This window comes from Giraffa tippelskirchi, chromosome 7 (assembly GCF_054371585.1).
Source record: "Giraffa tippelskirchi isolate mGirTip1 chromosome 7, T2T-mGirTip1v1.2.pri, whole genome shotgun sequence".
Taxonomy (NCBI): domain Eukaryota; kingdom Metazoa; phylum Chordata; class Mammalia; order Artiodactyla; family Giraffidae; genus Giraffa; species Giraffa tippelskirchi.
The window spans coordinates 99,029,774-99,044,794 of NC_137281.1; the positions used below are offsets into that span (position 1 = coordinate 99,029,774).

At 34.2% G+C, this 15,021-nt stretch overlaps 1 protein-coding gene and 1 long non-coding RNA gene across 2 annotated transcripts in view; one reads left to right on the plus strand and one right to left on the minus strand.

Moving 5' to 3' along the window:
• The window catches only part of KNL1 (kinetochore scaffold 1), a 67,478-nt gene that overhangs the window by 15,120 nt on the left and 37,337 nt on the right, over positions 1–15,021 (plus strand). Inside the window, 4 exon segments of the mRNA XM_081507216.1 lie at positions 2,547–2,608; positions 11,753–11,805; positions 12,015–12,048; positions 13,890–13,927. Coding sequence (XP_081363342.1) covers positions 2,547–2,608; positions 11,753–11,805; positions 12,015–12,048; positions 13,890–13,927 — 187 coding nt within the window.
• The window catches only part of LOC145512797 (uncharacterized), a 33,933-nt gene that overhangs the window by 14,585 nt on the left and 4,327 nt on the right, over positions 1–15,021 (minus strand). The window contains exon 2 of the long non-coding RNA XR_014058810.1: positions 13,212–13,381. This is a non-coding gene — a long non-coding RNA (uncharacterized LOC145512797). The remainder of the gene's footprint in view (positions 1–13,211; positions 13,382–15,021) is intronic.

Consider the following 15,021-nt stretch of genomic DNA (forward strand, 5'->3'; position numbering starts at 1 on the left):
CTAAGACTTAGCTTTGGTCTCACTTCTCTCAGAAAATCATCCCTTAACATATTCTGTTGTAGTTGTTTACTAATGTCCATTATAAATTTAGAACTCTCTTGAGATTAACTTTGTTGTGTGGTTTTTTAGTGTATTATACGTGGTATATAATTCACTTTCAGTACATTTTGTTGAATGATGAAATGGGTATAGCTTTGGAGACCATTTAATTCTGAGTGCTTACCCTACTTTAGCCTCTATAAAAAAATTTTTCTGTTTCTCAAATATATCAAGCCTTTGCACATGATCTGAATTGAATGCTTTCCTTCTGTTCAACTCTTCATCTGACTACTAACTAATCCTTCAGATCTCAACTTAAATGTACTTCCTCACAGAAATCTTCCATAATTCTCAGGCTAAATTATTATTTTTTCATGTAGTTTTTATTCATATCACTTATTACATTTTTAAATTTATATTTGTGGAGATTTTTGTTTTAATGTCTGTGTTACCATTAATCCCCAGTAGAGTATGGACTGTATTATTTTCTTTACCATTCTTTTGCTGTCACTCAGCATGGGATTTGGTATGTGTGGTTTTTGTTTTTTTTTTTTAGTTTAATGAATGTTTGAATGAGTAAATAACGGATTCATAGATTCATACAGCTTTAAAACCAACAGGACCTCAATAGTAATCTTGAATCTTATTCCTTAATTTTATAAATAAGAAATAGGAGGTCCAGAGAGGTTAAATGTTTTGTCTAACCCCACACAGTTAGTGGCAGATTTCAGATTGGAGCTGTAATCTCCTTAGTGCTCTTTCTAATATACCATACAAATTTCAGGGTTTTTTAAAAGGTAAGAAATGTAGTAGTACTTATTATGTCCATATTATTGTCATTATTAAGCTCAAGCCCACCTGTAGTGTCTGCCAGGATCTTAAGAGAGAGGATGAACATTCCTGGTTCTTTGTAACAAAATTTATGCTCAGGTATCCAGAATTAGGAAAGTAAAATTCTCTACGGATTTCATTTGGTTTTGTGTTTGGTATCTATATGAGTAAAAATGTTCGTCCTTGTTAAGGAAGATGAGGGAAAATAAAAATAGTATAATGAAAATATGTTCAGCATCACTAATCATTAGGGAAATGCAAGTCAAAACCACAGTAAGATATCAATTCGTATCTGTTAGGATGGCTACTATTAAAAAAACAAAAAATAACAACAGTTGGCTAGGATGTAGAGTAATTGGAACCCTTGTGTACTATTGGTGGGAATGTAAAATGGTGCAGCTGCTATAGAAAATAATGATTCCTCCAAAAACTAAAATAGATTTACCATATGATCCAGAAATTCCACTTCTGGGCATATACCCCAAAGAATTAAAAGCAGAGTCTTGAAGAGATGTACACCACTCTTCATAGCAGTGTTATTCACAGTAGCCAAAAGGTGGAAGCAACCCAGAATCCATTGACAGATGAATAGATAAACAAAAGGTGGTATTAGTGGAATATTATTCAGCCTTAAGAAGGTAATTCTGATACATACTACAATGTGGATGAACTTTGAGAACATGATGTTAGAAGAAAGAAAAAAAAAGCCACAAAAAGACAAATACTTTTATGAATTACCTGGAGTAGTCAGATTCATAGAAACAGAAAGTAAAATTGTGGTTGTGGGGAGGTTGGGGCGTATGAAGGAGTTGTTTGTTGAGTATAGTTTCAGTTTTGCAAGATGAAAAGATTTCTGGGGATTGTTTACACAACCATATAGATGTATGTAACAGTACTGAAGCGTACACTTGAAAACAGTTAAAAGAAAAAAAAAAAAAACAGTTAAAAGAGGCTTGAGTATGTTAAGTAAAATAGTCACAGAAGAACAAAAACTCCATGGTTCCACTTATATGCAATGTCCAAAATAGTCAAATTCATAGAATCAGAGAGGAGGGGAGTGGTTGTCAGGGACTGAAAGGAGAGGGAAATGGAGAGTTGCCAATCAGTGGGTATAAAGTTTCGGTTATACATGATGAATGAATTCTAGAGATTCACTGTATAACACTGTGTCTCTAGTTAACAACATTGTATTATACACTTAAAAATCTGTTACGAGAGTAGATCGCATCAAGTGTTCTTGCCATAATAAAATTAAAAAATTTTAAAGTGATTTTATGTTAATTGTATTTTACCACAATTTAAAAAATTCTTTTAATCTTAAAAATAGTATAGTAAGGTTACCATGATAGGCAATATATCACTTGTTTTGTTTCCAGTCTTTCTTCTACTGGATAGCAAAATTACCATTTATTTAAAGGAGAGAGAAAAGATTAAGGATAGTAATCACCTTCCTTAAATATATATTGTTTGTGTCAGTGAGCTTATTATCATTCACACTGAAAATCATATTCATGTTAAGTACTTCTGTATTGGAATTTTTTGAAGGATCAAATTATAAAAATTAATATCACATTAATTTAAAATAAAACCTGATGTCTATCTTATCATACTCTTAGAGATGTACTTCTTAGTGGTTTCTTTAAGAATCTTACCATATATATATTCTCTGCCCTTAGGAATCTAATGCTTTGAGAAATAAGAAAAACTCTCGTCGAGTCAGCTTTGCAGATACTATAAAGTAAGTTGAAAAAAATAATTTAAATGTTACAGGTAATACGTTTTTGTGTGTTACCCCAAATATGTTGGTAGTAACTGATTTGGATAATTTTTGTGTCAATTAGATAAACGTTAGAAAACTGTTATTTAAAAGTCTGTTATGCTTAAAAGAAATGCTGAAAACATCCCCTCTAAAGTCCAGAAGAAAAACAACTATGTTTTACTGTTGATATTTAATTTTTTTTTGAGGTGCTAAACAACAAAAATAGAGAAAGAAAATAGAGTTATAAAAATTTTAATATATTTCCTACATAACAATAATCAGAAGGTAAATGTCTTTTTTTCTTTATATTATATTTTGTTGCTGTAAATTTAATAATAATAGCATATAAAGAATAAAACATTACTGAAGGATACTAAGTTAAGAATTGTACAGGGAATTCCCTGGTGTGGCCAAAAAAAAAAAAGAATTGTACAAATGAAGACAAGTATATAAATAAAAAGATTTAATATCATAAAGATGTCACTTCTCCCTAAGTTATTAATTTAATGTAATTCTTATATGTAGTATTTTTATGATTATTTTCTTGATGCTCATCAATATATTTGTATTTCCTCACTGAAGAGTTATTTGAGAATTTTAAAATTCATATCTAGTAAAGGCATTTTGTGGTCATTTTCAGTTATATTGTAGTGAGAAAATGCTAATCTGTATTATTTTGATTTTTATTGACATTTTCTGTGTGATCTTATATATGATCAATTTTTGTGACTGATACATAAGTACTTGGAAAAGAAGATAATATTTTGAATATTAGGGTGTAGAATTTGGCATATCAATTCTATCCATTTTCTACCTTTTATTATTTGGGCCTTCTGTAATCTTACATAGTTTCAGTCACTCTAATCTCCATGAATTATGAGAGGCAAATTAGTCTCTAATTGATAGTACATCCCACTCTAACTCTCTTTAGCCAATAGTTTTTCTCTGTGAATGTTTATTCTATGTTCATTGGTGCATCTTATCATTGTTAATCTTTATTCAAGATTGTACTTTCTAGCATTACAAACTAATCATCTTTGCTTTGTTTATTGCTTTTTGATTCAACTTCTACCTAGACTGCTGTTAAGATTTCTGGCTCTGCTAGATTTTTGCTTTCATATTTGTGGTACACCTTTTTGTGTTGTTTGTCCATGTATGAGCAATTGTAAAGTTAGTCTGTTCCCTCCCTTCCTTGTACTATTTAACATGCTTAAACTTCAGTTAAAACTTCATTGTTTTATATAATATCCTTTGGCATTTATAAAGGATGAGGTAGTTAGCCTACTTCTTCCTCTCATTTTTCCCCCATCCTCATTCCTTTCTTAAATTTTTTTTGAAATGTTTATCATGTCTCTTTTTCCCCCTCTCTGTCTGTCTTGTATCTCTCTCTCTGTCTCTCTCTCTCTGGGTATTTGACGTTAGGAAATCTGTCACATTTGTGTATCAGTTCTATTATATATATTTAATTGTTCATATCAGTTCTGTCACTATAGCTGCCCTAATTATCTCTTGGTTGGTTGAAGCTTTTTCCCTTATATTTGAGGGCTCATTGGAACAATATTCTCTGAGTTCTTGGGTACTCAAACTGTTAGTTACAGTTTGTCAAGTTACGTTAGTATACTTGATGATTTAGCTGAATATAAAATCTTCAATTCACTTTCTCTTTAAAGAACTTGTTAATGTGGTTCTGTCCTTTTAGCATTGAATGTTTCTATGAACAAGTCAGAGGAGAGTCTTTTTTCTTTTTTTGTCTTTGAAGTTTATTGACTTTACTAGGATGCATCTTCATTTTGACTGCTTTGGGTCTTGAATTTTGAATCAACCTTTTAATATTTATATTCCATTATGTAAATTTCATTCAGTTCACTTCAGTCTCTCAGTCGTGTATGACCCTTTGTGACCCCATGGACTGCAGCACGCCATGCCTCCCTGTCCATCACCAACTCCTGGAGCTTGCTCAAACTCATGTCCATCCAGTTGGTGATGCCATCCAACCATCTGTTGTCCCCTTCTCCTTCTGCCTTTAATCTTTCCCAGCATCAGGGTCTTTCAAATGAGTCAGTTCTTTGCATCAGGTGGCCAAAGTGTTGGAGCTTCAGTTTCAGCATCAGTCCTTTCAATGAATATTCAGGACTGATTTCCTTTAGGATGGACTGGTTGGATCTCCTTGCAGTCCAGTGGACTCTCAAGAATCTTCTGCAATACCACATTTCAAAAGCATCAATTCTTTGGCACTTGGCTTTCTTTATAGTCCAGCTCTCACATCCATACATGACTACTGGAAAAACCATAGCTTTGACTAGACAGACCTTTGTTGGCAACGTGATATCTCTGCTTTTTAATATACTGTCTAGGTTGGTCATAGCTTTTCTTCCAAGGAGCAAGTGTCTTTTAATTGCATGGCTGCAGTCACCATCTGCAGTGAGTTTGGAGCCCCCCAAAATAAAGTTTGTCACTATTTCCATTGTTTTCCTATCTATTTGCCATGAAGTGATGAGATTGGATGCCATGATCTTCGTTTTCTGAATGTTGAGTTTTCAGCCAACTTTTTCCCTCTCCTCTTTCATTCTCATCAAGAGGCTCTTTAGCTCTTCTTCACTTTCTGCCATAAGTGTGGTGTCATCTGTATATCTGAGGTTATTGGTGTTTCTCCCTGCAATCTTGATTCCAGCTTGTGCTTCATCCAGCCTAGCGTTTCTCATGATGTACTCTACATATAAGTTAAATAAGTAGGGTGACAATATACAGCCTTGACGTACTCCTTTCCCAATTTGGAACCAGTCTGTTTTCCATTACCAGTTCTAACTGTTGCTTCTTGACCTGCATACAGATTGCTCAGGAGGCAGGTAAGGTGGTCTGGTATTTCCATCTCTTTAAGAATTTTCCACAGTTTGTTGTGGTCCACACAGTCAAAGGCTTTGGTGTAGTCAATAAGCAGAAGTAGATGTTTTCCTGGAACTCTCTTGCTTTTTCGATGATTCAACGGATGTTGGCAAATTGATCTCTGGTTTCTCTGCCTTTTTTAAATCCAGCTTGAACATCTGGAAGTTCTCTTTCACGTACTGTTGAAGCTTGGCTTGGAGAATTTTTGAGCATTACTTTGCTAGCATGTGAGATGAGTGCAACTGTGCAGTAGTTTGAACATTCTGTGGGATTGCCTTTCTTTGGGATTGGAATGAAAACTGACCTTTTCCAGTCCTGTGGCCACTGCTGAGTTTTCCAAATTTGCTGGCATATTGAATGTAGCACTTTAACAGCATCATATTTTAGGACTTGAAATAGCTCACCTGGAATTCCATCACCTCTACTAGCTTTGTTGGTAGTGATGCTTCCTAAGGCCCACTTGACTTTCCATTTTAGGATGTCTGGCTCTAGGTGAGTGATTATACCATCATGGTTATCTGAGTCATGAAGATCTTTTTTATATAGTTCTTCTGTGTATTCTTGCCACCTCTTCTTAAGATCTTCTATTTCTGTTAGGTCCATACCATTTCTGTCCTTTAAGTGCCCATCGTTGCATGAAATGTTCCCTTGGTATCTCCAATTTTCTTGAAGAGATCTCTAATCTTTCCCATTCTATTGTTTTCCTCTATTTCTTTGCATTGATCGCTGAGGAAGGCTTTTTTATCTCTCCTTGCTATTCTTTGGAACTCTACATTCACATGAGCATATCTTTCCTTTTCTCCTTTGCCTTTCACTTCGCTTCTCTTCTCGTCTACTTGCAAGGCCTCCTCAGACAGCCATTTTGCCTTTTTGCATTTATTTTTCTTGGGGATGATCTTGATCACTGCCTCCTATACAATGTCACGAACTTCCGTCCATAGTTCTTCAGGTACTCTGTCTATCAGATCTAATCCGTTGAATCTGTTTGTCACTTCCACTGTATAATAAAGGATTTGATTTAGGTCATACCCGAATAGCCTAGTGGTTTTCCCTACTTTCTTCAATTTAAGTCTGAATTTTGCAAGAAGGAGTTCATGATCTGAGCTACAGTCAGCTCCTGGTCTTGTTTTTGCTGACTGTATAGAGCTTCTCCATCTTCTGCCACAAAGAATATAATCTATCTGATTTTGGTATTGACCATCTGGTGATGTCCATGTCTAGAGTCTTCTCTTGTGTTGTTGGAAGAGGGTGTTTGCTATGACCAGTGTGTTCTCTTGGCAAAACTCTGTTAGCCTTTGCCCTGCTTCATTTTGTACTCCAAGCCCAAACTTTCTTATTACTCCAGGTATCTCTCGACTTCCTACTTTGGCATTCCAGTTCCCTATGATGAAAAGGACCTCTTTTTTGGTGTTAGTTCTAGAAGGTCTTATCGGTCATCATAGAACTGTTCAATTTCAGCTTCTTCGATATTAGTGGTTGGGGCATAGACTTGGATTACTGTGATATTGAATGGTTTGCCTTCAAGCAGAGATGATTCTATCATTTTGAGACTGCACCCAAGTACTTCATTTCAGACTCTTTTGTTGACTATGAGAGCTACTCCATTTCTTCTAAGGGATTCTTGCCCACAGTAGTAGATAAAATGGTCATCTGAATTAAACTTGCCCCTTCCAGTGAATTTTAGTTCGCTGATTTGTAAAATGTCGATGTTCACTCTTGCCATCTCCTGTTTGACCACTTCCAATTTACCTTGATTCATGGACCTAACATTTCCAGGTTCCTATGTGATATTGTTCTTTACAGCATCGGACTTTACTTCCATCACCAGTCATATCCACAACTGGGCATTGTTTTCGCTTTGGCTCCATCTCTTCTTTCTTTCTGGAGTTATTTCTCCATTCTTCTCCAATAGCATTTGGACACCTGTCAACCTGGGGAGTTCATCTTTCAGTGTCATATCTTTTTGCCTTTTCACTAGGGACTCAATAATTTATAAATACAAATAATGTTTATAATCTTTGCTTTTCTTCTGTATTATAGTCTCTCTTAATTCCTTATATTTTCTTTTACTTTCTTTAGTTAAATTTTTCTGTCCTTTATCATGTTTTCCAAAGTACTTACTCACTCTCATGTCTCTTTCAGTTTCACCTTCTTTCTGTGATGATTATATTTTTTCTTCTGCTTCTTTCATTAATTTCATCTATTTGTGTGTCATTTTCTGTCTTATCTTTTCCTTGAGTTCTTGCATTTCTGCCTTTCAGAGAGATGATTGCTTTGTTATGCTTTTTAAATCCATAACAAACTGTGCATACAGCTTTCATCATCTTTGGGACATTTTTCTGAGTATTTTTCTTATGTTAATAAAGTATGTTATGCTTTGCTTTCTTTTAATCTTTGGTGGCTTTATGGATTGTATGCTTTTTCCTCATCATTGAATATGTTGGGTGTCCTGAACCAGTTATTTTTAAGACATTTCTGTGGAGGAGGAGGGGATGTGGTGGTATTCCAGGTTAGCTGTTTTTCTATAAATAGGCTCTCTTTTTAGCTATCATAAAGACAGACTGTCTGTTTAATATCACCACTTTCAAATTTTATTTTCTGAATAAGTTATACTGCTTTAACTTGGCCTATAGTGAGATGAGCTCCTAGATCAATTTAACCTTGGATTTAAACAGTTTTGGATGAGACTTGATTGTTTCATGTCCAGAAATCTTCCTAGGAAGGTCCTGGGCTTTAATCTGCATTGTTTCCCATTCCTCATTTGTTCCTCTGTCTCCTCCGAATTCTTTACCTTAAAAAACCTTTAGGATCAGACAGATTAAAGAAATTCAGTTCTGCAGTTGTCACATAAAACATTATTTTGCACTAGGATGCCCAGGATTTCAGTTGTGGGGCTGTTGGGAAAATGTTTTCTTCTTTTCCTTAGAGGAAGAGTAAGTAGATGTTGGTAAGGGGTGAAGTAGGGAGTTCCCTCTTAGCAGACACTGTGTGGCATCTTTCTTTTAACTGAGTAGTTCCAAACAGTAAGTGCCTTCTGAAATATACATTTGTTGTTGTTGACTGATAGTAATTTTAATTGTTTTATAGATCTTTTCTGTTCACCTTTTATCTGTAAGTCAATTAATGCCTTTCTGAATAACCATGAGTTGTCAATGTTTTATATGTATTGAATTCCAAGGATGGGGGGTGGGAAAGACATTATAAGATTTGGTATTACCGGGAAGGCTAGCTATTGCCTGCCAGTAGGCTTCCCTTGGTGGTATATTCCTTGGTGAAGTTGCCACTGTCTTCCTAGATCCTGCACTTGGTTTTGCAGACTGTTTTTTTTCTCCCCTGTACCAAAACTGGGTGGATCTTTTAGAAATGGGCTTGTATTAAACATATTCACTAGAGATTTGTTTATAAATAAGAATGCTACTACTAAATATGGGCTTCCCTGGTGGCTCAGATGGTAAAGAATCTGCCTGTATTACTGGAGACCTGGGTTCAATCCCTAGGTCAGGAATATCCCCTGGAGAAGGGAATGGCTACCCACTGCAGTATTCTTGCCTAGAGAATTCCATGAATAGAGAAGCCTGGCAGGCTACAGTCCATGGGACTGCAAAGAGTCGGACACGACTGAGTGACTAACCATTTCTTCACTTCACTACTAAATATATAATGAGAAACAAATCAAATGAGCCAGAACTCTTATATGAGTACATCAATACATTCCTCAAAGGCATTCTACCTAAGAAGGTAAATTTTACTGTAAATATGGCTTGCTGATTATGGAATCTGAAGTATTAGTTATGAATCTGAACTATTAGTTATGATTCAGAATGTTTAAAGGCACCAGGCTATGAAACCTAATGAATCTACCTCCACAGTAGATACATACACACCTGTTATTGCATGTCTTAAAAGATTCTATTTGTATACTTCCTGAATAACTACAGCCTAGGTTTGATTTAATAACTCATTTTCTCCACTTTGTTTCAGACTAACTTTTTCTTCACATGTTGTTACTGCTGTTGTTGTTTTGTCAGCTTGCAAGATCTTAGTTCTCTGAGGAGAGATCGGACACGGGTAATTTTACTTAATTGCGTGCTAAGTCACTTCAGTCATGTCCAGCTTTTTGCGACCCTATGGACTGTAGCGCCAGGCTCCTCTGTCCATGGGATGAACCAGGCAAGAATACTGGAGTGGGTTACCATGCCCTTCTCCAGGGGATCTTCCTGACTCAGAGATCGAACGCTCATCTCTTAACCTCTCCTGAATTGGCAGGGGGGTTCTTTACCACAAGCGCTGAATATTAATGTAAAAATAACTATTTTAAGTTTTCTGTTAAGCATTTGTACTGTGTTAGATAGTTCTGTGTAAATTAACCATTTTTCTTTTGCGTTAGCTTCCTTGGGATTATATTCCTCAAAGTAGAATTCCTAGGTTTAAAAGAAGCAGCAGTTATGTAGTCATTATTATATTTTTGTTACTGGTTTTAGTAACTTTAGTAATGTACCTGTTTTTCCTCAGGCACTATAAAGATTATATTTCACCATTTAATTTTAGCTGATTTGATTGATTTTATTATCTTAGTTATTTTAATTTGGATTTTGTCATTACTGTTTTTTCTATATTTTGTTCATTTGTGCTTTTTTCCTTCTCATTTTGAAATGTTTTATTTTTCATTTTCTCATCTACCTAGACAATATTAAAGAAAATATTTTAAAGTTTTTGTGTGATTGAACTCTTTAAATTTTGTTTTTAAAGCATGTGTCTTTCTTGGTTCATAAATAATTTTTGCAACAGATTGTACCTTTGAAAGCTTTCCCTTTATCATAGATACTGTACAGGTTGAAAAAAAATGACAGAGCAAGGGGTAACATAATTAAGATAAATTTACAGGAAAATGGAGGAAAGAACTATTTCGCCATTTCAGTTAAGTGTCTCCATATGTTTGCTAAATATGCTTCAGTAAATATGTTTTATACATTTACAACTTACTCTTTGCCTACTTAATATGTGGTGTTCCCAAATTTGGATCTTATATATAAAATAGATAACTAATAATAACGTGCTGTATAGCACAAGGAACTCTACTCAATACTCTATAATGGCCTATATGGGAAAAGAATCTAAAAAAAGAAACATATATATATATATATATATATAATTGATTCACTTTGCTGTGCACCTGAAACTAACACAGCATTGTAAATCAACTATACTTTAGTAAAAATAAAAATTTGGATCTTGAGGCATCTAAATATATTTCTGCATTTCTTGTTTGTATTTCTTTCATTTTTTTTCTCTGACTTTTTACATGTAAATTGGGTTATTCATTGTTAGTTTTCATTGATAACTTTTCTCTTAGTGTATAATAGCAACCTTGTTTAGTTCTAATAGTTTTTTACTATGAAACTTAATGTGTTGAATTACTTCATAATTATCTTCACTTTTCTGTTGTTTGTCCATAGATAATTTTTTAGCTGTAGAATATTTTAATTTGTAACTTGCAGGTTGTAGATTGAGTTTAAAATTTTTAAAAATTTAGTCAATAGCCATTTTTAATAGGGTAGTTCAACCTGTTTCATTTGTTAAAATCAGTACGCCTATTCTCTCTGTATTATTGGGTAAATTTAACTTTATTGTTGCAGATTTTTGGTTTCATTTTTTAATTTTTATTGGAATATAGTTGATTCACAATGTTGAGGGTTTTGTTTTGTTTTTAAACAAGAATGGGTATTGTAAATGCTTTTAGAGCAATTATTAAAATAACTAAGAATTTTCAGTAGTTTAATCTTTAATATGATAAAATAAATTTTTGGATGTTGCATTATCTCTGCATTCCTGGGATAAATCCAGTTTAATCATGAAATAACTTTGCTAGTGTTAGTTTGCTAATATTTTGGGTTTTCCGCACTGATATTCATATATGAGATTGGCTTATAGATTTTGTTATGTGGTATTCTTATTTGGATTTACTACTGAGGTTCTATGAAGTTTTATAAATCAATCAGAAAGCTTTATCTTACTTATCTCAAAACAGATTGTAAATTAACATCATAGTGTTCTAATTAAAACTTGAAGATTTGGGGGAGTTCCCTGGTTATCTAGGGAGTAGGATTCCAGGCTGTCACTGCTGTGGCTTGAGTTCAGCCCCTGGTGGGCAAACTGAGATTCCACAAGCCATGCAGTTCAGTCAAAAAAAAAAAAAAAGAAACCTTGCAGATTTTCAGTAATCTTTATTTTCTTTTCTAGAGTATTCCAGACAGAGTCTCATATGAAAATAGTGAAAAAGTCAGAAATTTCAGGTAAATTTGTTCTGTAACCCCTGCTAAATCTGTTTTCTATATGATAATGCTATCTATCTTATTGCTTAAAAAGTGTAACTTGAGCTGTGAGGGGCAGAATGTAAGGTGCGGCATTAGTATTTTTTTATTGTTGTTAATGTCCTTATGTGATTTTTCTAATACTTTATTACTGTATTTTTGAAAAACTTTAACCTCTTCTCTATTTATAGAAACAGAAGCAGGAGAAAATGTCCTATTTATACAGTAAGTAAGAAAAGTGTGATGCAAATTATACTTTAAATGTTGTTTATTCCTATTATTTTAAAGTGTTTTTAAAGTTAATATTCTTTTTGTTTTTTATTTTAATTCCCTTTTGTGTAATACTTAGGATTAATTCTTAAAACACATTATTTGCATAATAGTTTAATACACTGCTATGGCTGGTAAGTATAGCTTACCCTCTTAAGAGGGATGAAACATTCTACTTTCACATGTAAATCCTTAAAATACATCCGCTAGTGGAAAACAATAAATACCAAGTCTTCAGATTTTTTCATTAAATGTTTTTCTTATTATAATATTAATTCAAAAATTAAATAGCCATAGAGCTGAACAGATGGCAAGATGCTTATCTTCCTCATAAGAGAAATATAACTTAGGCTATATTGAGATATAATGTTTATCTAATCAATTAAGAATCTAGGTAAAAAGTCACTCATTGCTAGTAGGTAAATATTACAGAGGGCTTCCCAGGTAGCACTGCTGGTAAAAAATCTGCTTGCTAGTGCAGGAGACACAAGAGACTTGAGTTTGATCCCTGGGTCAGAAGATCCTCTGGAGGATGCAATGGTACCCCCCACTTGAGTATTCTTGCCTGTAGAATTCCTCTTGGACTACAGTCCATGGAGTCACAGAGTCAGACATGACTGAGCATCTGAGCATATACTGTAGAAGACAATTGGAAATGTCATTCCAAATTTTAACTTCACATGCTCTTTGGCACAGAGATTTCATGTAAGATGTGAAAGATTCTAAAGGTCTATCACTAAGAGGTTAGTTAAATAAATACCAGCTACTAATTGATACCAGTATAGTAACTGACTAGAGTTGAGCCGGAAGAAAAAGATTCTCTGTATATACTTATACAGAACAATCTCTAGACCATATTACTCAGGCTTCTCACAGATAAACACTATTGATACTTTTGGATGTCCTTGCAGAAATTTTATATGTATATCTAACTACATGTTAATCTTTAGCTTTTAAAAAAAAAATAAGACAAAAAATGGGATCACTTAATGTCTTATAGCACTTTCCACATTGTTACATATAGATCTACCTCAGTCTATTATAATATGCTGTATGTCAGCACCAATGTTTAGTCAGCTCCCCAATGATAGACATTTGGGTTGGTTCATTTTACTTACCTTTTTTTTCCTAGAAAATGAGCTGCTTTAAAAGTCATTCTTTTCCCAAAAAACAGAGAATTCCCTGACGTTCAGTGGTTAGGACTCCGTGCTTCCACTGCAGAGGGCATGAGTTCAATCCTTGGTTGAGGAGCTAAGATCCTGCAAGCCACGAGGCACAGCCAAAAAAACTTAAGAAAAAAAAAGGAAAGAAAAAGCAGGCAGTGTATGTTAAGCATATTTTTATAATGTTCTTGATATTTAAATTTCTGAAAAAATTTAATGGTAAGTTCCTTTAATTGCCTTGTAATTTTTTCTGCCAGATTAGATGTGCTCAGTTGCTAAGTCATGTCCAATTCTTTGCATCCCTGTGGACTGTAGCCTGCCAGGCTTCTCTGCCCATAGGAGTTTTCAGGCAAGAATACTGAAGTGGGTTGCCATTTCCTTCTTCAGGGGATCTTTCTGACCCAGGGATCAAACCCACATCTCCAGGGGCGTCTCCTACATTGGCAGGCGTATTCTTTACCACTAATCTACCTGGGAAGCCCACTTATTAGATGAGTCTTTTTAAAAAGATGTCTTTGGAGTTTTCTGCCAGTCATCCTATGAAAACATTTCACCTTCCCTCCTCCTTCAACTGTTGGGATTCTTGGTAATTGTCTGGAGTATAGATTTTTTTAATTACTTATTAATTTTTAGGAATAAGAATCCAGAAGATAACTACTGTGAGATAACTGGTGAGTATGATCAGAATACTTTTCTTCTTATCATGTGTTTTTCTCTTCATCTAGATTCCTTAAAAAATAATATTTAAGAGTATCATGAACAAAAAATGTAGACAAAGTGTTGATCTTTACACAAGCTCTTTAATTTAAAATGTAACAAACTTACTAATATTTCTCTCAAACCTGCTATTCCTCATTTCTATGTTGAATTCCCACTCACAGTCACTCACTCAAGTCAGGAATTGAGTTGTTTTTTAACTTTTCCTTCTTTCCATATATCCTTTTGGCCCTATTCTCTTTCAATTTTGTCTTTGAAATATCTTGCCTATCTGTTACTTATTCTCTGTACCTTCTGCCAGTATTTGAATTCAAATCCTCACTTGAATTCTTTCTTGGACTATTGTATTTAGTTTCTTATCCTTCTAATTCATTCTACATATTTTGAAATCTTATTGTATTACCTCCCATCCTAAAATTGTTCAAAAGACACTATTTTGCTTACAGGATAAAACCCATACTCCTTAGCATAAACTTAGAAAGCCTTTTATAATTTCACTTGTCTTTTTCTCCAACTTTATCTCCAGCCCTTTACAGGCATATTTTGCTCTGGCCCATGAATAACTACTTGCATTTTCCCATGTGGTCCTTTTTCTGACTGTGTCCCTTTGTAAATGCTGTTTCCTTTACCTAAAGAGATCTTCCTAAGCCAATTTGTCTAACAGTCTTCTCATCTTTCACTTAACTTAGCTTGTCTCTTAGCTTAACTTAAGTGCCATTCAGAGTAGCCAGTCCACAAACTGTTACAGTCCATGATAAGAAAAGAACTTGCACTGTGGTAGTAAGCTACTGTTCAGTTAGTGACTTTTTTTTTTTAGTAAAGCTTTACTGTTGAAAGGAATTATACAGTGGGTGCAAGTTCCTTATATTAAATTAATTGATATTAAGCAATTCACAAACTGACACTGTACATTAAGTGGTACTGGCTTAAATTGAGCCTTCTCTATCAAAACCAAGCAGTTACTCTGATGTGTGCTCTCAAAATACCCTTTTTATCATTCAGTCTACTGTAGAATTTATCATACTGTATTTTAGGTATTTATTTTTGG